Source organism: Cariama cristata, unplaced genomic scaffold (assembly GCF_000690535.1).
Source record: "Cariama cristata isolate BGI_N322 unplaced genomic scaffold, ASM69053v1 scaffold2923, whole genome shotgun sequence".
Lineage (NCBI taxonomy): Eukaryota > Metazoa > Chordata > Aves > Cariamiformes > Cariamidae > Cariama > Cariama cristata.
In genome coordinates, this window is record NW_009607616.1 from 12,403 (window position 1) to 38,451 (window position 26,049).

The 26,049-nt window shown below is 38.3% G+C and overlaps 1 protein-coding gene across 1 annotated transcript in view; it reads right to left on the reverse strand.

The window, feature by feature from the left end:
• The window catches only part of PECAM1 (platelet/endothelial cell adhesion molecule 1), a 47,071-nt gene that overhangs the window by 12,328 nt on the left and 8,694 nt on the right, over window positions 1-26,049 (reverse strand). Inside the window, 8 exon segments of the mRNA XM_009696776.1 lie at window positions 14,444-14,500; window positions 19,624-19,738; window positions 19,740-19,771; window positions 22,087-22,143; window positions 22,833-22,903; window positions 23,361-23,388; window positions 24,259-24,366; window positions 24,782-25,063. Of these exon segments, the coding sequence (XP_009695078.1) occupies window positions 14,444-14,500; window positions 19,624-19,738; window positions 19,740-19,771; window positions 22,087-22,143; window positions 22,833-22,903; window positions 23,361-23,388; window positions 24,259-24,366; window positions 24,782-25,063 (750 nt within the window).

Here is a 26,049-nt window from a genome sequence, read left to right on the forward strand (position 1 = left end):
CACGAACCAGCCAGCACATCATCACTGATTTTTCCACAAAAGGGCACACAGAAATACGTTAGACAAGAAAATAAGCAGCTGCTAGTTTGCTGGAAATGAAAAAAGTTAACAGTGGCAAGGAAGAAGAGTCTGTTGATTTAAAGCATTTCTGTATCTCATCCCTAAAGCCTCTGCTCTGCAATAGTAAAAATATTATAAAGTTAACCAAGTGAGGCAATGGAGTGGGTAAACCTCTTTCTGAACACGCTTAGTGCAAGCAGGATGCGGCACTGTCAGCGGAACCGCTCAGGCAAGGCATGCCACGCGGGGCCTGAGGGTGTTCCATCCCTTTTGTATTCGCAGAAAGTAAATACTTAGCAACACACCTCGTTTTATACTTGCTGAGCTCAACTTGCTGACAACATAGAAATCTGATTTTTTTTTTCTGTTGTTTTTCAATAACATATTGTTTGAGCTCTAATCTGAGCTTTATTCTGTTTCAGTAACAGATTCAAGACTTATTTCCTAAATATTTCCAGTGGGACAATGAGGCTTGATTGGCACCCAGAAGACATGCTTATAACAGGACATTTGGACTCCTTGTGTAGCTGTTTACTTCATGGGCCCATTTACCTTGTCTTCACTGTCTGCTGATGTCTGCTGATCTAATGTCCTGTAGTATTTTAAAATATTTTTGGTATATCTGTAAGACAAAACAGAAGGGCTCAAAGCAGTGCACAGCAGTCTAAGAAATGGACAATTCAGATATGTTTCAATAGGGCAAACAAGTTTTATTACAGACTAAATCCAAAATAGTTTAGGATTATTCCGGACAAGAGACAAGTTGAAATAGATCAATGAATTGTCCCACTGCTGCTCTGTCATGCCCAGATGACATTCTGAAACTTCCCAGAAACTAGTACTTTCCTGAGCTCTGCCAGGGACTGTGGAAAAGTTTATGGAGAAACTTTTACCTTTGTAATTTAGCAAAAGACTTATATGAATGCAAGCACTCTCACGCTCAATTCTTAAACCAATTTAGTGCATTTACCTGCTGCTAAACTGGTTCATGACACCACATTCAAGTGCCTGGAATCACTTGTTGCAGAGGCGGCATCTTCCATATGTAAATTTATGCAATGTATCTATATGGTTTAGCACTAATAAAAAATTTCACAAGTACTCATTTGCAAGTGGTCACTTACATGAACATGCAAGATCAGGTGCAAAGTTCAATTCAGAGTTTTCTTTATTAAAATACCTTTTCACATTCCTTATAGTAATGTATTTGTATGGACACTCATGGGATGCTAGAAAGAACATTTGTCAACAGAAGAGGGCTTTGTGAAGGGCTTACGGTACAAACAACATTTGCATAGGGGACAATAAATTAGAGATACTAGCCAGTAACTGGAGCTTGAAAATTTAAACGTTTGGAATGAGCATATAAAACCCTTTTGTATTTCTTGCTGGTTTTGCGCCTTTGATGCAATGCTTAAAGCAGTAACTATATATGTATATACAAATCCATGTCCTCTCTTTCACTATTTTACAATTAAAATGAGAACCTTCTTACCTGTTGCCCAGATCTTGTAGTAACTTAATCTGCAGTAAGAAAAGGAGAGCAATTGCAGTATCAAAGACCAGCTGGTTAAGGGGTTGGGGACAGTACTTTTTCTGGGGCTTTTTGTGTTCTCTTTTTAAATTAATGCAACTGAGATAAACATGGGCTGCAAAGATTAGATCCAGGTCCAAACTGGATCCATGTTAGTGGTTTATCATACTATCAAGAAAAAAGATAGGTATGGAGTTCCATACTGGACAAACTGGACACAGGCATGACTTCAGATCTCCCCTAAAATCAAAGGAATAAGGGTTATACACAACAGGGTTTTCAGGTACAAACTCACTGACCTGGGTGTAGTATATCTACCCACTGAAGACCTATATTTTACATCATCCAAAATAACTGTGATGGGCAATCATTCCTTGAAGAACCATTACACCAAACTAACCAACAAGCATCAGAATTCTTAAAGAGGAGAAGCTATTTAGTGAAGAATAAAGAATATTTGTGCCTCTACTGATAGAAGCACTTAGTAAAGTTCTGAATCTCTGAATAGTTATTCAAGTCTTTAAGTGCCCAGAGGTTGCGCTTCCATTAGGTCCTCATTGCAGTGTAGCATCCAAGTGAGCTACAAATTAGCTGGCTCCAAGACTGGTAGCAGTCCAGCTGCTGCAGCACAGGGAGTTCAGCCCAAGCTGCAAGATCTTGTCAAAGTACACACAATGGCCAAGCTGTGCTGAGCTCTGTTCTGCCACAGTAGAGTGTTACTGATAACTAGGTTACTTGGTTTAAATCAAGCTTAGATATTTCTACATCCTACGGGCATCACAGTAGCTACTGCACTGTAGAAATGTACTTCCTCAGCTGTAGCTTCCCCTTTTATTCCCTCAGCGCATGATGAATTGGAGACTAGAAAGGCAAAATTGCATTAGCAGGAGAAATTAAAGATGAGAACCTAGGTCAGTGGTTTCTAGAGCCACTTTCCTATGAGAATTTTTATTTGTAATTTTTTCCATTAAATGCTTTAGGAACATCTCTATTGTTCCCCCTAAGGAAATAAACGTTGAAAAGAAGAGCCTGGCAAGCTTATAAATAAGTGCTGCAGACTTTTGACACATTTGCAACATCTTCCATCTTGGCTTGTCTTCTCCCAGCTGATCTTTGAGATGACTGTTCTAAGTAGCATCAGGATGCCCTTGTATTCTCTGTTGGCAACAAAACCAAAAAAGAAAAAAAAAAAGGTATGAGCATAAATGTCCCCCTGCCCTTTCCTGTCCTTTTTGATCAATACAAAAAAATTTAAATATAGTAGCATATTCCTTAGAGCACTATACAATGAACTAATAAATATTCACAGTTCCCTGGGGAGAAATTAGTATTATCTTCATCAGATAAAAAAAGAAGTTAAGAGAGTGGGAGATTTAGGTTAACAATTACAGACTAGACGGCAATACTGTTAATCACCAACATCTGCAACTAATAACATAACTAAGCAACTGCTTGCTCATAAAAGCTGGATTCTTAAGGGAACTGCTGGCATTCAATGAATCTGAAAGTCAGATCCCTTATTTACTAATAGATGCTAAGCTGCCACAATTAGGTCACCATCTTCAGTCCCACAAGAATAAAAACCTTTTGCTAAGAAGCAGTTGGGTATCTGAACAGTGAGCAATGTAGCGTTCAACTTTTAGACATGTTTCTGCAAGACTGTGTTCCTTTGAACAGGTTTCCTTCAGTACACAGCAGGGACATAGAAACCTGGCGCTGAGAACCACAAGAGGCAGCGTGCAGATAGAGGAGTCCTCTATGCTAGCCAATGGGAAAGGGCAAAGAGAGATTCCAAACCTCATTGTCTTTACATTATATGACACAAGTCCACTGAGGATTCACAACTGTCAAATCTTTCCTGACATCAGTTGCCAAAGCAAGTCTTCCTCCAACAAATATCTGCTAAGAGTACACGGTGGCCTCTAACCTAATAGTTTAGTCTGTCAGCACCGAGGCGCCTAATTCCTTTTGTGGACTTACCCCCAAAGGATTTGCCCCATGAGTCAGAGGCAGGAATTCCTGGTTTATAATTCAATGTTTATTTGAGAGTATCACCTTGTTTTTCATATCCTGACTGCCTGAAATCCCCCCCCAATTTTAAATGGATACATCCTTCACCTTCATTTCCTGTCTGAAACTATTGTGCCATGTTACTGTGCACAGTTAAACACATGCCAGGTCCCCCTTCGGAGCTGGCTATGTTGTGCTGGCAATGTGAAGCAATTCCTTTACCACTGAGAATTTACCAAATACTTTTGGGATCACTTGAGTAAGATGAGAAAGTAGCTGAAAAAAACCCAGAAATTTCTCTGAATAGTTTTAAATTGTACAGGTTTCTGTCTTGGAGGGTACGTTGTGAGGCTGAACAAACAGGCAGCTAAAAGTACACTATGTCCTGACTGAGGCTGCCAGTCCTCATGTACCGCTAGGACAGAATCAAACAAACAAACAAACACACACATACACACATCTAAGAGGTAATAGGGGAGGAGACGATATGAAGTCAGAATGTGCCACTGAGGCAAATTTGACACAATACCAGTTAGTATTTGGCGAAGTGGCTATCTCATTGTTAAGATATTTCCTTCAATATGTTTTCAGAAACTGGGACCATTAAATAACTTAGAAAGATTGCCAGCTCTGATTTCAGGAAGGAAACCTCCTCCCAGTTCCTCTCTAAGTAATTCATTTCTTTTGAGAATACTTCCTATGGATGGCATTTAAGATACAAATTTCTGAAACACAGGAGAAAGAGGGAAGCAACCCCCAACCCAAAACTTTAGGTTAATTTCTAAATGACCTAAAAGTCCAAGACATTCAGGTTCAAGGTACTCTGGACTGCAAATCAGTCAGAACCTGTACTGCAATTGGGCCTTTATACAATTCAAATAATTCAAACTTTAACTGATTGGTTTTCTAACAGACCACCTTCCTTGACATAATATAAACACTTTCAATGCTTCTGTGTAACACAACACTTACTGTCAGTATACGGTGTTTACTAAAGCCCTGAGCTCGATTTTGTAATGGTCTCTCAGTGAAATGAAGCAAAGTTCCTAAATTTCTATGCTGGATTGTATTTATTCTGACAGAAGCTATGTAGGGGCAAATGCACAAAAGCAGGGCTAGCACTCATTAAAATGATTGGCTTCATCGTTCTTTTCCACAGCGTAGTACTCTCTTTTGCCTGTGACTTCTGGAAGATCAATGCAGAACTGATTAAGTTAACAGAGTTTACCTGAGGAGTGGAACCCACATTGTTACTTGAATTTAGAGAGTGAAAAGGACAGCAGGATCTGATGTCGAGTCTCCACCGTCATTACTGAAACAAAAAGGTTGCATGTCCTCCCGTCTCTGAAAACATACAGCTCTTAGCAAAACACTCCTCTCTCTGCTGTGGTGTCGTTTGTCCCACACTTCTGGAATACCTATTACTTCCTAAACAGAGCTAAATTCTACATGTTTTTTGACAGGTCAGTACAGCTAAGTAATCCATCTGGCATTTCATGCGATTAAGATGCCAGCTGACCAACCTCGCTCCTGAAGGCCTCCTTTCACTCACAAATTAAAGGAGTAGCAGATCAAAAGCAACTTCACCTCTGAGCCAAATATTTCATTTGGTTATAAAGAAGCAGAACAGCTGGGGAGGAAGTTTAAGCCACTTGATCACTTTATAAGGAGCATTTTCCTTTTCATGAGTAGGATCAACAACTCCTCATTCGGACCAAACCTCCAAGGTACATCACAGTTAAGCACTATGTGAAAATGAGCTACAGAAAAAAACAGCTGCAAGAAAATAACACCAGAAAGCATCTTAGTAGCTCTCTGAATCTTCTGTACTTATCTATATTGCCTGAAAATGCTGAGCGGCAAATAGGAGGGATGGAAAAATCTGTGAAGAAATTTACATGTCCAGTCCAACTTTAGGTCACTTATCTGGAGAGTTCAAAAGAGGGATGGTGCTGCTTTTTATGACAGGCTTTATTGGGAATAGAAGTGGGAATTTAAGAAGCAGAAGATGGGGATCTGTTTTTTTGCTATGTCCTTTAAAGCACCAATAATTCAAAAAAAGGAATAGTTACTTTGTTAAGTACATCAACTGTATCTAAGGAGGGGACAATGTCACAAACGTGAACTGAGTAAGGCTGCTTCTAGGAAAACTCAAGTAAGACGTGCAAGTATTATAAAGCTGACTTTTCGTTGGGGTGTTTCTAAAAATGTGATTAGTTTTACAGAGTAACTAGTTTTACTACTCTCCTACTGTTAATAGGAGTTTGTACAGGCAACACAAAGAAAACACGTTCCTCAGCTGACACTTTTCTCCCTTGAATCTAACGTTACCTCAGAGATTGTCTGGTTTAGCAAGCTTTAATAGCCCAATTCATTATGATGAAAGTGATTTACGTGGGGTAGCCAGTGTATTTTCACTGAAGCAGCCTCATTATACTTCCATGGAGAGATTTTTTACTCATTTTTGGCCACAGGAAAAGAAAACAAAAAAATCATAGAACTTTAGTCTTTCATCGAATGTCCATTATACATTTTGTAGGGTGCGGGAAAAAAAACAAGAAAGACAAAAACTCCTCCCTGAGCTTACACCAGATGTCTATCACAGCCACTCTTGACCATTTTTCCTTTTGTGTTGGACAGGGACAAACTTTCTTCTGCGTGACTCTGCAAGGAATGCCTGGTATAACCCAGAGGAGAGTTCAGCTCAATTTATTTTTAGCAAATTGAGAGAAAAGAATAAAAACAAACCTTTAAACTAAGAGAGACAATGATGCTATAAACCCTACTGGCCTGTTAATATATGTCTGTTTATTGTAACACAATCTGTGACCTTCAGTGCACTGCCAGTGTCTGTAAATAATACAATGGGCTGCTTTTTTATCCCATGGGGATGTGAGTGCTGATGGAGCCTTTCAAAACTCAAACAGATGCCATAAACTGACGTAGAGTGTGCTATTGTGATTCTTATTTATGAGTCTCTCTCTCTCTTTTTCTTTTTACGTACAAGTTCCAAAGTCACAAAGTGGATGGCAGAAAAAACACCCAGTCTGTATGGTTTGAGGTTGGATTAGATAGCTTATCTAACATTCATAAAAGTACTCCTGAAGTGTAAGTTCCCTGGCTCTTAGATCTCCCGAAAGCAGAGTAACAGCTCATTCAAGACAGTTAGTCTTTTTTTAAAAAAAAACAACATATTTTTTCACTGGCTTCTTAATCCTATAAAGCTTTTCACCACCTATGGAGCTTCCACAAAACTCCTAATTGTTTAGCTGAGATCCTCCATATATAGATGGTACTATTCTCATCCCTTGGTTAGAGTACCATAACTGTGATGTAACTATGTACTCTGAGGTAAAAAATTGCTTGCCTTTAAAATTTCTTACAAAGTCTCAGTTTTCACCACCAGCCCTTTGAGTCATCCCACTTGCTTTACCAGTGGATGAAAATGAACCCAGAAGGAAACAGTCACAGAAATGACTTCTGTGAGTTCAGGTGATAAGTCATTCCTTCTTAGGTTAACTCTTCATTTCACATCATAGGAATGACCTCACCTCTCTGGATATTCCAATCACAGAATGTACGTGTCTGTGCGTGTGAGCAGGCACACCCCGAGAAGATTCGCTGGCAGTAAATGCCCTATAGATTTTACAGAAGGGACTGAAACAACAGCTCTGTCCCCAGTGACACATTAACCAGCTTGCCAGGTTTTCATATGCAAATCTTGAGTGCCTGAGGTCCATCAGGAATCAAAAGCAAGCAGCAACCATCCCCAACCTTGTGCCGTTCTGTCAGCATGAATATTTGTGGCACGTATACAAAGCTGTGCAGGTGTTCAACACAAATTCTTGGAAGATCATTATTTGTCATCTACCTCCTGTACCAGCACTACCAAACACCAGTTAGTTCCATGGACTTTTAAAGCTGACCATTCTATAAACGTAGTGCTGACAGCCTGATTAGTAAGAATATATATGAAGGGATTGCCCAGTAGCTGTCCAGTAAAGGTCCTGAACAACAAATAAATAATTTAAACACAGCAACACTTGAACACTGTCTCACTAGATACACAATAATCTCAATCCAATTTCCCTATATTTAACTGCTTGCATAAAATACATACTTACAGAATGCCTGTTTTCCACAGAATCTGCAAAATAAAACACAATGTATAAATTATGAAATGGCACATTGCTGAGTGATCAGTACTATGTTCCAGAAAATAGACTTTTATATTTAATCTAACTTTTTTTGTTCACCTTGCAATGATGTAAAATTGCTACCTACAACTAAGGTTCAAGCTCTGGTCCTAAGAAGTACCCAAGCATTAACTTAATTCAGGTACATGGGTGGGACCAGACGTTTCGAAGACCATGTTGAACAGTACATGTTTGACAGCTTTCCTGATTACGGTTTACAGCAGAAGTCTCTACTGAGAGCACAAGCTGCTACTGGACAAAAAAGAGTCTTCCTTTTAGAAGCAAGTTCTCATGAGCATTATACTTCCTCTTCCAATTCCTTGCCAGGAAAATAACATACGGCAGAAATCCGGTATAGGATGCAATTTTCAGAGACAAATAAGATCCTGCAAAGACACCTGAAATTTTAATAAGAAAAAGATGCTGGTTCCCAATGAAAGCCTGAGAACCAGCAGGCTCTTTCCATTTAGGATCAGTGAACTTTAAGATTAGATCTTAGGCTTTTTTTTTTTTTAAAAAAAAGTGGATTTAGCTATTCAGAAGTTTCACAGAATACCTTCAAATACTAAAACATGACTATTTCTTTGCCCTCTGAAAGTAAGGCAATCTACAGACATGAAGAAAGTAACTCCACTTTTAGAAGAGGACTTCAAGTCTTGTTAAAAGTGCTTTTTTGTATGGTCTGTTAAGATATTTCACATGTGACAAAAGTAAGTGCTGAATCTTGAACGGTATTTTCTTGCAAAGTGTAGCAAATTCAGTCGAGAGAGGTTGTGTCAAGGAAATTCAGCTAATGCTCAAAGCAGAGGGTTTGGACTAGGGCTCTGGGTTAACCTTGCCAGTATTTTTTCTAAGTATGTATTTTTTAAATAGCAAATAATAACATCAGTCCTCCCATAGGTAGAACACTTAAGTAAATTTTGAGAAGTTCTCTGAAATCATTAAACGAAGGATATTATGAAAAGTACTGCGACCATAAATAGACCTTAATAAAGGTCTTTTAGATACTCCCTTGCCAGCCAGCAGAAGTAAGGAGGAAACTGAACACAGGTGACTCTAACTTTGCAGATAACAATGCTAAAGCCTCTTTTTCTCTCTCCTTTAGGATTACATCCATGTATATTTGTGGTGCAGTTAAGCTTGTACAGTTTCTAATACCTGCATTTTTATTACATTAGGATTGTGATTCTGCTTTACTGAAAGCAGCACCATGAACACAGTATACAATCAGGCTGCAATTTCAGAAACACAGAGACACTACATGAATGTCACTGGCGCTGTACACGATGAGTTTTCTCCAAGACAGTGCTACCCAGAACTTTTAGCCTAGGAAAAGGATTAAAAACTGAGGTGACTACAGCATCTTATATACCAGTGCATAAACTTAATTTCAGAATAAAATTGATCTCAGTATTTGGCAAGGTTGATCCCTATGTGTATAGCCAGTTTGGTAAGAAACAAAATAAAAAGTTACACAGGAAACACATAAAAGCTTTTTGTGTCCTGAAAGCTGACAGAAGTGAACAAAAACATTGCTGACCCAGTGCTACATCAAAACTTGACTTTAAGTGGACAAAACTATATGTAAGGTTTATGAAGTGAGGTATTAACGAGCTGCAGTTTGGTCCTCTGTCACAATGTATTGTACTTACAGGAAGGAGGAAATGAGAAATTTTGTATAAATTCCAAGCTTCAAACAACGGGATGTTTGCTACCCCAAAGCTACTAGGTCACAATAACAGATATCCCGCCTCCTTGTTATCTGTCACCCAGATTCTTGCTATTGCTTTTAGTTGATGGGGTTTTAAATTCAAAGAACACATTTTTACAAAGGAATACATTAATGGCAGGAATTTAAGACATTGTCATCCCTACCTGCGCTTCCCTTTCTCATTGCTAGAGGTTATGGAGAAGAGAATATATGCCTGAACAGTTGCAATTCATAATCCATCTCAAACCCATCTCCAATACTGGTGAAAGTTAAGATGCTAGATTATCAACTGAAGATGCTGAACTGTAGACACATGCTACATTCTGCCAAGCCTTTTATTGGAGCAGTAGCTTCTAACAGAGAATCTTGGCAGGCAGCTTGGGAACAGATCTTACACAGGGGTATGCATGCAATTCAGCTTTGCATTTTAGGTTCAAGCAAGGTCAGATGCTCCCTGCATATTTGTGCCTCACTGAAACCATCTTGCTTTGCCTAATTTTTGGCTGAAGCTATTGTAAGTGTTTGGCTCTGGAATCAATGTCTCACAGATCCAGACTTTGGTCCAGAATATGTCTTGAAACCTAAAGATCCAAAGAGTTTCTATTTTGGAGAAGGAACAGGGTATTTGCATGATTTCAGACTGCATGCAACTAGCATGTGCTTATAAGGCCTGAGTTTTGAATAACATAATGAATCCCCAGACCCTGTGAGTTTTTTCTATGCTGGAAAAGATGTTTGGTGGGAAATTCTGGCTGAGTACAGAGGTGTTAAGCCCGAGGCTCAGTAGCAGGAAAGTATTTGAGCAGATTTCCTGATTGCTAGAACTGATTTCTAATAGTTTGCTCCAAACCACTGAATGCAACGGGGATTTCTCATGCCTCTTTCCACTGGGATATATTTATTTTTCCATAGTACATTGTTGGTTGCAATAGGATTCTTAGAATTTCCTGTCTCACCACTGCAGTTGCTTCCAAGTGACCAATTCATTTTTCCAGACTTAGCAGCATAAAGGCTGGCTCTGCATTTTGTTCACTAGATTTCCATTTTCCTAATAAGAAATTAGGAATAGTTATCTTGCAATAAGCCACTATGAGTTCAATTCAGCACACATCAAGATCAGTGCAAAGACTGTCACTGGTTGCTGTAAGCTTTGGATCTGATACAGAGCAAAGGCAGAGTAAGAATGTACTAATACACTGTCTTCCACAAGAAGTGCCTTGAAAAAATGCAAGGAAATCTGTGAACTGGAGTTGACTCTAGCCTTCTCAGCAATATGAACAGAACTGTGCTACCCCAAGAACTGGTATCAATGCTGAGGGAAGGGGTGGAGCTGAGATAAAGAACCAGTATAGGAGATGCTTGGACTTCCTGCCCCTACTGCCTCTTGGGAGGATGAAAGGTGTGATGGAAGTAAATCATGCATCTAAAAGAGCCTCCACCCACCCAGCTGAACTTAGTATCTGACACATCCTGACCCCTCCCTCAGGAAAAGCATCAGCTGCCAGCCCAGCCTGTTGGGACTCCAGCACAGACAAAGTAGGCAGCAGGGCCACAGTCATTTTATCATTCTTGGCAGTCTGTTGATTTAGACAATTGCCTATTTTGCTTAAGTTTCAGACTGCCTCAGTTCTTTCGGAACAAAAAGCAACAGCTTTGGGACCGGGCTGGATATTCCTGACTCCAAATATACTTTGGTCTTTTCATAGAGCAACCAGAGAAAGCAGTATTTTAAGGAAATTAGTTCACCCTGATAGGTGTGAAGGGCTTTTAGACATAGGTCCAGGACCAGACCTGACTGGTACTAACTGTGACCATTCCTCAAACTGCCATTGGTATATGAGGTTTGATTTAAAGTTGAGGCTTGAAGCTTTAGGTACTTTATGTAAAATACTAAAGTAACAACCTATTGCTCTAGAAGAGGTTTTAAATCAATACCTAGGTGAACTTCCTGAACACTAAATCTTTCTCTGAACTAAACTAATCTTTCAATAACAATGCAAGGACAACTTAGTCTCTGAGTTGCTTCCAGAGACAATGCTAGTGATCGGCACCCTCCTTAAACCTCTCATTGCATCAGAGGAAACTTAGCGTCCAAGTAAAGAGACTGACATTCTCTATCTACAGTACTATTATTTGACTTTCAATCAAAATACACCTGACTAGACTTGAATTTTGCAAATGAGCTGCTTTTCCTACTGTTAATGGGTTAACTGTAGTTAACCACATGCAGGTCTTCTGGGATTTGGAATGTGCATTTGACAGTTTGTTTCTATCTGTTTTTAATGTAACACCTCTTTAGGCCTGGTACTCAGAATAAGGAAAGCAGCGCAGCAGATAGGATGGGAAGTCTTACCATAGCGTGATGGAGACACTAAAATGATAGTAACAGGAGATAACATAGCCAATACGGCGAAAATAAAAAGGAATAATGGCAGATGCTCAGCACACTGCCAAAGGCCTGGGGTTTGCAAAAGATCAGAGCATTATCTGTGCTATGGATTCATGATTTGGGATAAGGACAAGCAATACCTGTAGAACTCAAAATACAAGAGAAGTTTGTTACTAACATGGCATCTGCCTTATTGGGGACAGCAGTGAGAGCCATCAGAAAAATGAAGAGGAAAAATATTTTAGCTCAGTCACAAAGAATTGCATCAGACATAACAGCTCCTGACAGCTCTTCAGCTTCCTCTCTAGTGGACACAATTTCTGGAATGCACAGATGACTCCTTGAAAAGACAAAATTGCTTATGAAGCACTCAATTCTAATTAAATCCAAAGCACAATAGTCACCTACAAACAAATAATAATAAAATATTACATAGGTCGTACGTGTTAAATCTGTCAAACTGTGTAGCTGACACCAATTCCCAAATTCATGTAATTTCCCCAGAGGACACATTTGTCTGAACCATTAACTTTCTGAAGTAGATTGTACTCTTGGGCATTTGCTCAAAAATCTCAAAGAATATTCAAACATAGTGACGATCATAATGGTAAACCAACTTCTGCACCCCATGGTAATGTTCAACATCTTTCACAATTGGCCTTTAATATACTTATATTAATATATATTACTTGAGAATATAGATCTATTTCCTAGGGAACATCTACTGCATTTATACTTTGCCACCTTGCAATCACACAGCCTATCAAAAATCAAAGTAAATGTTACATTTAAATAGACTGTAATGTAGCTATCCAAAGCAACTGCATAGCTATGTGATGCACTGCTTATCTAATTGAAACACTTTTCCTGTGTATCAGTCAGGAAAAACAGACGTGATTAAAACAATAAACTGTTACTGTGTTTCCAAGAATAACTGAAACTGTAGAATGTTATGCATAAAAAGCAGGTGGACTGCAAGATTAAGGGGCATTTACATATCATCTGGCTAATCCAGCTCAGTCTTTCAATCATATCTCATTTTATTGCAGTTCCCACTTTATGGCAAGTAGAGTCTTTAAGTGCTTTGAATTATAGCTCTGCTGTACCAACCTTGAGTTTACACTACAACTCAGAAAACATCCTTCTAGTATATAACACTTTCCGTTATGTCAAAAATAGGAGTGGTGAAAGGTGTAAAAACCACAAAGCAGGCAAGGGGTTACACAGTCAGCTTCTGCAGCTTGTTACAGGTCCAATTCACACTCACTGGTAAATGTTTCAGAACATTAGGGGCCTTTGGGTTCAGCTCTAAAATGAGCTGTTTTTTTCTCATGATGCTGCCAGGTGATCCTACATGAAGTGCCTAGCCCTCTTCTTTAGTGGAAAGGATATTCTGCTTTTCACTGCAAGACTGTGAAAAATGAATACAACATACAGGCTCAGCACCTAGCCAGGAGTCAGGATTCTGAAATTCTGTTCCCGGTGTTGTCACTCTCTAAACACAGTGCCTTAAACAAATGGCATAATCTCTCTGTTTATTCAGCTGTAAAATGGAGATAAAAATTGCCTTATAAGTCCTCACAAGGGAAAACTAAGTAATGTTTTCTAAAGTACTTGGAGACCCTCACATGAAAGATTCCCTAGAAACAGAATGCTGTGTCACAGCAGGTGGGAAATCCCTTATAAAATAGAAAAATATCAAATTAAAACACAACTATCAAAAATTTTAAATGGCACACAACAAAGCCACTTGGCAATGTGGATGGGGACAAAACCTGAACAGTTTACAGCCCTAAAATTTACAAATCTTTTACAATTTTACAATCCTTTCTGATTTAGTCTTTGACAAGCTATGAAGAAACACTTTTAACCTACTGTCTCTGAACTCATTACTGCCAGAACATTTATAGACAGTAATTGCCAGTAAGCTGCTAATGCCCACATACAAAAGTCTATGTTACAGGAGGTGGAAGGGTAGAGCAGCTGGCACATACAATCTGAGACAATTTCTGATGGTGCTTAAAACAAACAACTCACCCTACTGAAGTGATCATACTGATTTAAAGATTTTTAGAGTTTGTTATTGGAGGCTTTATAGATATTTGCTGGGGTTATATCCAAAACCAGTGAGTATTTTATAACACATAGCAAACATGATCAAACTAAGAGGAAAAGTGTAGTTCATGAGCAGTTTGAGGTAACACAACATAGCATCCTAATCCCTGACAGGGCATGTTCAGCTCCAGATTCAGATCCAGATGTATGGCCCAACCACTTAGCAGATATATTAGAAATCGGTTGAGGAAGTAGATGTTACAAATATGAATCTCACCGCATTAAATATGATAGGTTTATGAGAAACCATGAAGGTGTTATACAATTTATCAACACCTGTGATTTCATAGCTGCCCTTCAGTATGTTCCTACGTGACTTGGATCTCTACTTATGGCATTTATTTTCTAAACTATTCAGTCACAAATTTATCCCTAATCTCTATACAAATGCTTCCTTTATATGTTTAATTTTTCACTAGCTTACTTACCATTATTAGCTTTTCTGATTTCAGTATAAACTGTTTCAGTCCCCTTCTGTACAGGAGCTGGAAAATGTATTGGCACAGAATCAATTTCTTTTCTTTTTTCTTTTTTTTTTTTTTTTTTGTTTGCCTTATGAAAAGCTCCTTAAACAAACAGAACACACTGTTTTACTTTCAGAGGAAGCAGTTACATAAGCAGCAATGAGGCTGTGGAGTCTGTATGAAAAAGCAACTGCACCCCCCTCCCCAAACCCAGACTGTAAGGTTCTGAGAGGGAGATGTCTCTCCCTCTATATAAAAATGATGATGAAAATAGGCTTCCCTTTCTAAATTTGACATTCTAATAATCTTCTCAACTTAAATTGGTACTGCTTTAATTTTACAGAGACATCTACCACCAGAGAAGAGTTTCTCTGGATCAGTTTGAAGAGCTTCTTCAATTTGTTCCAAGGATTTAGGGATCCTAGACTTGAGGAGATCTATCATTTGGAAGACTGCCTACACCTCCTTTTGGCAACTAGCCTAATTCAATCTTATGGGCACAAAAATAATCTAATTTGCTGTTCTTTGTCAAACGTCTCAGAAGAGCATTTGCAGATGTCACACTGCACAGCTTCTGTTTAGGTGACATCCAGGAAAGGTCTCCTCTCAGTTCCTCAGTGTGGCAGACTCTTCCATTAGTGCAGTGAGATCAGGTAGACGTAGCAGGAGTGAAGGCTAAGGCGGCTAGTGGAATGATAGAAAGTAAGGAAAAAAAGCAGAGAAGATTTGTGCCTCCAAGGACACAGCTGGGATACAAATGCAATGTTAGTCTTAGATACATACTTTTCAGAGCTAGGTTTACAAATAAGCCACTGTAAACCTCTGTCTTGTATGAGTTGGAAAGCAAAAAGATCTTCCTTTTCTGCTATCTGACATCTGTGAAAACTTACCCACAGAGTTCTGACACCAAACTACAGGCACTTACCCTAGTAAGGAAGGGGCAGAGCTTTGTCTAAAGGCCTGAAAATAGCAAGAATTCAGTTTCTCTATGCTCACTGTAAACACAGCTCTGGCTAGCAGGAGATTAGAACAATTTCCTTGATTTCTTGCATGGCTGTAGATTAAAGTGCTCCAGAACTCTGTGCATTTAAAATCACTTTTTTTCATTTGGTATAAAGGCCTATGGAGGCAGTGTCTAGGAGCTTGCTGCTCAAGGATCTCAAAGTGTTTCAGAAATGTTCATTTCAGTTAAACTGAGTCTCTTAGAAAACCTCAGAATTCTATCAATATCACTTCCAATTTCTGTGGATCTTCAATAAACCAAGAACTTAGATTTTTACAGTTAAAGTTTAAAAAAAAAAAAAAAGTTGTTCCCTCTCTGCAAGAAACTAGAAGAAAAATCACATTTCTGGATACAGAGTCCTGTACTTTAGCAATAAAAAATAAAAATATTTAAAGAATTCAGACATAATGATCTGCAGCCAGACTCAGAATCAGAACTGTTACTGTTCAGCATCACTCTGAAAAACCTAAATGTCTCTGGTACCACATTCTAATTTCCCAAAGCTAATTTAATTTTTTTAAATTCTGTTAATTATCCTTTAAATGTTGGGAGCTAACACATCAGAATTGAGTTGCAAAACTGCTATTAATTTTAATGACAGTAGCAGTTACACTTCACTGAGTGCCTAATCACAGCTTTCAAACTTGCAGTTTTGGCATGACCTTTTTTTGCAAAATAGTCTGAAGATCTTGAAGCACATTTGATATGCTTATGGACTATTGCTTAAACAATCAATTCCATTTCCAGTGAAGTAAGATGTAATCTTCTCAGAATTTTAATGAGAGATAGCTCATTTCATTTGGAACACTTTTTTTTTTAGCAGATTACAGTCCTAAATCTACTCCTGTTGACTCTATGGAAAGACTTGGTGGGAGGCATTTCCTTAGCTTGCTTTTTTTTCAGACTCATTTCATTAAATTGTGATATAATGCCACTGCCCAGGTTATTTTCTTTGTTAATCTTCCAAAAGTCATCTCAGCACTGAAAAAATGTGTTAGGAGAAATTACTTGGATGATTTGACATTTTGTTCCCACTAACTTTACCATGTTGCCACCCGGCAGATAACTAACCGGCTATAAAAGGAAAAGACGGAGCATGTTCTCACTCAGCCATGATTAGCCATTTCTCCTTTCTCACTTTAGGGATATTTCCTGATCTTGCTTTAGCACTGGCCTTTGCTTTTGCTCAGAATAACAACAGAGGGTATAAATCACTTTGCCATCGTTTTGCACAACTAAGCTTTAGAAAAGATAAGCACTATATTTTTGTCAAGCATATAATCTCCATAAATACTCAATTTAATCATTCTCTAGAATTATCACCTCTTTAAATATCAAACTAACATTCCATTATGACTACCCCAAATAAGAGCTGGACTGTAGCCCCAGCTCTACCTCATATTTGTCTAGCCTCTTCACCCCTACTTCAAAAAGTAGGTATCAAATTATTCCCACATGGAAGCTTTAAAATAAAGCAGTGAAACTTTGCTTCTAGCAAGCTTACCATTCACTATCAGTAACGCTGTAGTGAACTCTGTTTTTTGCTTCTCATACAGAAGCATAATACATATAAAGTTCTTGATGCACTAGCCTATTCACCATTATACTGTGTTAAAAAGTATTTCAGAAATGACCAACTAGTTCAGACATGGCTGAAAAAAATAGGGCAAAACCACTGTTTTAAAATGTAAGTAGTTCTTTACTGTCAAAGACAAGATGCACATCCTTCTACAGTTCTGTAAATTTGTTTTGAGGTGGCATTCAATTATTCCTGATTCCAAAAGTGACATAAAGGGTACTGTTCTAGCTTAGATACTGCAGCATTTGTTGCAGTAGTCTTTCACAATACACAAAATATGATTCTCCTGCTCCTGAGATGAACATTATTGACATTGACAACAGTGGCAGGAGGAACAAATGATTGGGAAGGTAAATTAATTTGAAGTTAGTCCTGAGAGATCAAAGAAATCTAGAGTTCCTCAAAAGGCAGAAGTAATCAGACTCTACATGCAGCCTACTGGATGAGATATGCATGCCCAGAGAAAAGGTAAGTGTGGTATACTTTGTCTTCATTCAGAAAATAGGTGGAATCAAAAGAGGTGCAATGGGGATTTGGAGCTAGGTGATAATCTGAAAGGTCTGTTCCTTAAGAAGGACTGGTCATAACCCACAGGCAGACATGAAAGAATATTATGATTTGAACCAAAACTTGTACAATAACATCAACATGGCAGAAGTACTGTGGCAGTCCTATGGCTGAATTATTTTTGTGGGTGTACGTGATTATTACAAGGGTATATAAAGAAACTTGGCTTTGCGTCTCTTTTCCCAAGAATAAATCTCATCCTGTTCTCATTGTGATAGGCAGTGCAGAGCTGAGAGCATTAATCTTGAAACTTGGTTTCATACAACTCCTTCCATTTAAGCAGCATCCTCAAGATGCTCTGAAAGATTAACACATTAAATACTTGCAGTGCAGTTGTCATTTATGTAACCAAAGCATGCACTTGCTAAGCATTCACTTGTGTCCTGGGTGCAACAAAAGAAATAGATTAGGGAGCTATCATATCTCAATATACTTGAAGCACAATTCAGTCTTATAGAATCAATTAATGTTCTGTATGTCATACATAGGTCTGTAACATGAGACAGCATTCAGTTAAAATAATCTGATCTCATTTACACACTATCTATTAAACATTATTTTGCAGTTTAATGGGGTTCAGTCTACAGAGCATGGATAGTATCTTAGTCTCGTATACTGGAATAGTGTTATATATCAGGAATGGTATGAAAAGGCTATTTTTAGAGATGCTGATCTTGCATTTAATAGGGCTTCTAGTTTAAATAATCGTGCGCTAGCATATCTTTACCATTTAATAGGGCTCTTAATTTAAATAAGCATGCACTAGCATCTCTTTACGATTCTACACCATTGTATTGTGTAGTACATGCTCAGAAACAGGTGGAACAATTAAGTATTAGCCGTATTCTGAAAAAGAGTACAACAACTATGGTATCTTAGTGCAAAATTTAGCAGAGGTGGATAAATAGCACGCTTAGAACGCAGGGAAAACTCTATTATGAATGGTACCAGCAAGTGAAAACAGAGAAAGAATAGGAGGACTGGCTGTTCCAGGAGAGCTTTGCTGCCAAGATTGAAGAGTGATCACTTTTGCCCAAACATCTGTATTACTAACTAAACAATGGTCTCTGAAATAAGTGAGTGGTCCTTCCTACCAGGAAGAAGCAAATTTATCCATTTCTTCCTCAATCTGCTTTCATTCAGCTAAAGCAAAGAAGCTAGAGCACAGCATAAACATCCCTTGTGGGTTTTATTTACTCTTAGCTACTTGAAACTTTTTGTAAATTTCTGAAAGATTTAAGAGCTTTCAACATAAGGGCATAATGATATCACAGTTCTCCAGATGACACAGAATGATTGAAGTGTGCATTTGGGTATTGAGAATGAATTTCAGTGGATATTTCTTCTTCAGGGTTGCAGAGACATGTACCTTAGCCTCATGCTATGTCTGGTTACTGTTACCATAAAACTACAGGTAGGAGGCCAAAGTTATCTGGGCATCAATATTCTCATTTCTCTGTTTAATGTGCCACAAAATCCAGTATGGTCTCCGGGCCTTTCCAGACTGAGAGACTAAATCTATGCTGGTCTCTCTTCCTTCTCTATCACAAGTGAATTACAACTTTGACCCTTCAACCAGATCCTTTATAAAGGAGGAAATTCCACTGCTTTCTGTTCTCTCCATTATCCTACCCTCTGGCTAACCTCAGATGGTTCTCAGTGAATTTGGACTCTATAACATGAAGATTCACAGCAGTCTGCCTTCTACCCAGAGCCACAGGTCCAGCTGGGAGCCCTGGTCTGCACAGACCTCATGTGGATGGGAAGGGCAAGCGCATGAGAGGATCCCAGGGGAAGAAGGGCTGCAACGAACAGCAGCACCGTTGCCACAGTACCATTTAGATTAGGGAGCGCTACTAGCGTGAAACAGTCAGGCACACAAAACACAACCTGCTCTTACATTCGTAGGTGCCAATATCAGGCCAGTGTCAGGGAGTAGCAACATGCCTAGAGCTGCTCCCAAAACATAACCATAGAGGCCAGACAGTTTATTACCTCTGTGAGGATCAAGCGTTGATACTTCAACTTCAGTGTACTCCACCTCAGCACTCTCAAGGTCAGGTCCTGCCCCAAAAATATCAAGAAGATGTTTCTTTGTAGGACTGCATGCTTCGTTTGAGCTGTGGGCCTGATCCTGCTGCCACTGAAATTAATGGACAAGTCCTCATTGACTTTCATAGGTGCAGGATCAGGCCCTACTTATGGCAGATATGAGTTACTCTGTTAGTGTGGTAAGGCCAACCCATTCCTAAAGGTCATCCCAATCTGAGAGGCAGTAGACCAACTCAAGCCAGATTACTGAAAATGTGGGATGTGCAAATTGTACGTAAAACTCTTACTTTCAATGTAACACCTTCAAAAGTGGCACAACACAAATGGAGCAGGGAATTATCTGAGATTCTCCTATATCCCTGCTGCACCTCCTCTCTCTTCTGTTTCTCTCCCTGCCATTACTTTTTCTTCCTTTTCTATGGCTGCTATGGCAGGACACTTCCCATTCTCCACTTTCCTCACATTTAAAGTCTTTTCCAAGTCTTTCATGGCCTCCCTCATCACCTCTCATACTCTCAGTTTCTGCTTTGCCAATAAGCAATTGCAACACTTTTAAATTGCCCTTCAAACTTTCCACAGAACATCTACAATGGCAACCCATCTTCCTCAAAATGCTTCCCTGCCACAATGCCCACAGAAAGTCTGACAATGATTAGACGCTTGATTTACCAAAACTAGTGGCTGAGAAATACTGGCTACCTGGATAAGAAAAGAAACACACAAGAAACAGCTGTTGCTTTCTACTCTGTCTTTTCCTTAGGGTGGAGGTGGTTTTCTATTAGATTTCTGCATGACAGTTGGAAGGAACCACAACAGTCATCCAGACTGGAATCCTGCAGAACTGCTTGTGCATTTTTTAAAACAGAACTTAGAGAAAGATCTAATGATTAGAACAGCAAAGTTTTGGAGCAGCCTTCCAATAGCATTGGTCAGAGAAGGAAAAAAAAAAAAAGCTGAACAAAACAAAAACAGTGTTTAAGCTGGCATATTAGTTAATAACAAAGTTTAAATTACATGCTTCCTATACTAGCAGTGATTCTGAATGATCAATACAGCCTTATGTTCCTATCTTTCTGCTATCTGTATGTTTGTTTTGCATGAGAATGTCTCTCTAGTTCTAATTTGACTTATTCAGGCCACAATGGAATAACTTCCATGCACCAACTATAAGCTCCTTCCTTTTGCTTGCTGAAGTAAAAGCTATTGCCACATAAATGCAGAATAGATACTGTTATTTTTAGAGGTATATGTTTTTCACATCTGGTAGGGAGATCTGCAATAGCCTGGTTGGTTTTAATGAAGCTGCCCAATCCACAGTAGGTGAAGACTGAACTTACTTATTTCTGGCACACATGCAGATCATTAGACCAGAGCCCGTTTCATCTGAAACAGGTAGGATACAATGGAAAAAACAAGAGTCACAGAGCTAGGGTTTCCAAAGGTTGTTTCCAAGTTTTCATGTGAAGTTAACTTAGTGCATCACCTTTCTCTTAGTTTTGTGGTACAATGCTGCCCTGCACACTCAGAATTGGATCAAAGAATTATTGATTGGAAATTCCTGCCACCTATGTTGCATACAGGCTTATGCAGGAGTCTAGTTCCATGCTCTGGATTAAATTTAGCTTAACTTTGATCTTTAGTTACACTAGATGCCTTTCCAACTATCTTTCAACTCATGGTCCAGTAGACAACCAAGTCAAAATGTACTATAAGCCACCAGAAATGGCATCTAACCTGTGAGAATACTTTCACATCAATATAAAACAAAAATATACGGGACAAAGTATGCTTTCAGATGGCAATATCCACATATTTAAGTACTATTCTCTGATTATGTATCTTAAAAACACCAGTCTCGAAGAATACAATGTGCTAGATGATGCAGTACTTGATGACATGTTTTAATGAATATCTGTATGTGTATTCATACACAATCCACACGGTGTCTCAAGGTATTTGGCAGGTTATTTTATTCAGATTTCATAGCACATTATTTTTAGGTTTAATGCTTAAATATTTCAAGGTCTGCAGAAATGAAGAAAGGACAGAGAAGTAAAAGAAGCAGACATCTGTAGAAAAAATTTTTTTAAAAAAATCTGAATATTTGTTGTATAGAACTTGAAATTTTGAGTCTAAGTTGTATTTTCATACCATCCCTTCATTAGATGGCCTGGAATCCAGTACAACTAATTACATTTCATAATGCAGTTTGTAAATGGGTCCTATCATTGTCATTTTGCACGTAAGGAAAAAGAACTAAGCTCAGCAAAGGAAAGAGTCTTCCTCACTATGAAAGAGAAAAAGGAAATGACTGGACCTATCAAATCCGGATTACTACCATTAGAAAACATCACAACTTTCAATCACAAAATAATTTTAAAAACTATTGTTTAAGCATTAAATTACCTTTACTCTCATCTGTTGCTTTCATGTGATTTTCATTATCTTCAATGTAACCTGATCCTAAAATATGAAAGCAAAAATTGAGCTGACATAATATTTATTATAGCAAATCAAATAAATGAGTTACATAGCTGCAATTCCTATTGTCATTATATTTATTTATATATGGGAAATTCTACTTTCAGATTCACACCTAAGACATTCATATAACACAGGTGGGAATAATGTAGCTTTTTAAATGATCAGCTAAAAAACACCCAAGGGGTAAGTTTGTTTATATCAGGTGCTCTAAACAACATGTCCACCTATCTTTGTAAAGTGCATTGAGATCCTGGAATGAAAGGTGCCCAGTCATGGCAAGTTAACATTGCTATACTGTGGCCACATCACAGAATCATGTGCCACAACTCAGATTTCCTCTCTGAAATAATTTTCTTGCAGCTGTGTCAAAACTGTCAAAAACAGAAAGTAATTTTCTTTTACCATGATTTCTCCATCTCTAATATTGTTAACTGATTGCGTGGTAGAAGTGTCTTATCAGACTTATAAACCAATCTTTGTGTAAGACATGCTCATAAAAAACTGTACAAAGACAAAATAATAGAAAATACTTGGGAGAATGTTCTTGGTATTCCTCTGTATTCCCAAAACACTGGGCCCTATCCAAACAACCACCATGTAAGTCCAAAACTTTAAATAAACATTTAATTAAGAGAACTTACTAATAGTCTTACAGGAAAATATCCTACCTGAATAGTAGTCTCCATCACTGTGCTGTCTTGTCAGTTTTTCACTTGTCAAGTTTGTAGCCAAGGCAGAACTGAAAAGCAAACCAATAAAAGTTGCTGTAATTATCCAAAACCAGTCAATAAAAACAACCTGATGATATGCAAAGATCAGTCATGCTGACTACCACACATTCTTAGCTATTGAAGCTAATGAAAATCTTGCCTTTGTCTTTAAGAGAAGCACAAAGAAACTTTAAGGTCAAAAATATTCCCTCTGGCATTACTGTTTTTAAAGACCTCTGTATTTTTGATTCCATATCTAAATTCATTCAAATGCAGGCCTGACATTCTTCTATTTCTCTTTGGTCACTTTTTTTCCTATTTTTAGATTATTTCCTCATCCTGTTGTTGTGTTAACAGGTGGTACATGAAGCACAACCATCTATTGTCTGCAGGTGTGTGCCATAATAAACTATATTCACATGGTGGAAGGCCTCCAGCTGTTTAAAGAGAAATACTTCACTATTACCATAAAGCAAGCCATCTTACCCAGACATCTCCATGGATGGTCCTTTAGCTTGACAGAGAAAAATAAAACCATCTATTAATAGATTGCACAAGTAAAAGAATTAAAAGTTAAAATAAAAACAAAAATATAGTGATTATCTACCCAAGTCAGAATAATTTCTCCTGGCTATCACAAAATTAATTACCTAGTGTCTTACATCCTGTTTATCACCCAGGTCCCTTAAATGTCTCTTTCACAGAGGATCTAAGATCCCAAACCCCAGATTTTAGCCTGGCCAATTTAAGCAGTCTGGAACATCCAGATACTCCAAATTTTCCCAAATATTTTGGAATGCATATCAGAAGATAAACCAGATTTACTTATTTTCTGAAAGAACAAGATCTGAAAGAATACCTTACTAATAAAAGACAAATCCCTAAGTGAAATTGTATTACAGTGTGGAAGGAAAAAAAAACCCACCTCACAACCTAATGATCTTAAATTTGTTTCATGAGGACTAGAGAAGTACCTCAATTACCCCTGAGTTGGGACCCCAAATCAAATTATCATAGCTTTATAAGGGATCAAAACACTCCTCAGGCCCTGTCTGCCTCTACATTGCAGGGGACTGAATTCCAGGCCTAGGACTGCATCAGAACAGTGCAATTCTGGCCTATCTCCCATAAACTTCACTTCACTAGTGCCTTTCCAGCACCATTAGTTAGATGTTCCCATTCTGCCCAATATACTTGGAAAACTTTAGCACACTTGCAGCTTAATTTGGGCCACCCGGCATTTTTAAGTAGATTTTTAGTTTTTTTAAATTGTATTTAGTCTTCTCCTGAAACCTCACCCCCACAAGACATTATTCCTGAAACGAATGCAAGTTTAACTGTAATACATTTGTCACCAAACAAATAGAAGGGAACCATTCATTACCGTTTTTCTTCTTACACAAAAACCACCACAAAGTGAGAGTTACTGCTCCTGCGATAGGCATTAGGACAAATGCAGCAATGAGTCCTTTCTGCCAAGCCGCTAAGATGACTGGAAATAAGAAAGACATGTTTAAGAGAGTACGTACAGTGACAGGTCATCATTACCAACTTCTGCAGTTCCTGACCTTTCACTTTACTACAAATTGGCCTTCTTACACACTGGGGAAGAACTTTAAGGAGACTTGCATGCAAAGTTCAGTAGTGAGCCTCTCCTTTGTGACTGAAAACTCAGTGTAACAATGGGTTGCTTTTAGTTTGCATCTGGCTCCTTTGGCTTTTGAGCATCCCTTAAATCTTTCTATGTAAGTTAGACAATCTCTGTTTATAAATGGATCTCTCTGTTTAACTTCTGACAATGGTGAAACAAAAACAAGTAAGCGAGTTATACTTGGTAACATCCCAGACAACATGACTTCACCTGTCATGATGACACAGTATGCAGCTTATCATAAAAGTTAGCTTACCATTGATGGTTATTGGATGGCTTTTCACATCCACATTAGCTCGATTAGAAGCCACACAGTAATATGTTCCTGTGTCCTCCCTGCTCATTCCTTTCTTCTGCCACATCATTCTGTCTGCATTTTCACTTCTTTCATACACAAGAACTTCATGATCAGTTTTTTTAAAAATCCTGAAGTGAATTGGCCAAGATCCTTCTTTCACAGAGCAGAGAAAAGCAGTGTCACTGCCATCTTCCACTTCTCCATACGGAAAACTGCCCAAGCTGGCATTCCGGATTGGTACTACAGAGGAAGGCACAAAGAAAACAAATATTAGCACTATTAGAAATAACTTTGGTGATAAAATACTGTAAACAGAGACTGAATGCACAGTATTAATCTTTCTGAATAGTCTCTGCCAGACATCATCCTTAAGTAAATATTTTTATACACCCAGAAATAGAGAGGGCACTATAAAGAAACAATGCAGACACAGAAGGAAACTATGTCCATTCCACAGAAGTCAGTTAGCCTCTTAAACTTCTTTGGATGCCCCTCAGGCCCCAACTTACAAATTATTTGATTTTCAGAAATAATACATTCAGCAGTTCAATAGTGTAAGTAATTATAGTTCAATTTATGTAGCTATGCTTTCATCGTTATGTAGAGTTATGCTGGTTTATGCTAAGTATTATATCTTTCTTATAACATTTAATATACAATAGTGAATATCAGCAGATAATGGATCAAGTTCTTCAAAGGCATAAGTGAGTCCCAAATTCTAATGGTTACAGAATATAGCAAACACAATGATAGAATTTAGTTTGCATTTGAACAAGTTGTAAGAATATGCATAGCCAAAATACAGTTTTTAAGTTTGCTGTTTTACAAATTAAGTATATTAGCGTACACAGAGCTAGCATAGGAGCAGATGAGCATCAGCACTTATAATTACATGGGGGGAAAAAATGTACACACATTCTGTGATGCAAGGCATGTAGAATGTTAGTAGCTTCACAAAATGTTTGAGATATGAAGCATCTGTTTTGCTAAAATCGCTAAACAAAATTTCTCTGGAAATACTATAAATGTGTTTGTGGCAGGGTCATGGGTAACACAAGGCAGATGTAAAGGAGGGGTCATTAAGGCAACACTAGTACAGAAGCAGAAGGAGGAAACCAGATCTGGTATGAAAAGATGCTAGTCATGAAAGCTGTACTTATATTACGTATTACATAGGAACCCACATAAGGCGTGGGTTACTATGACTGATCCCATGATAGAGAAGA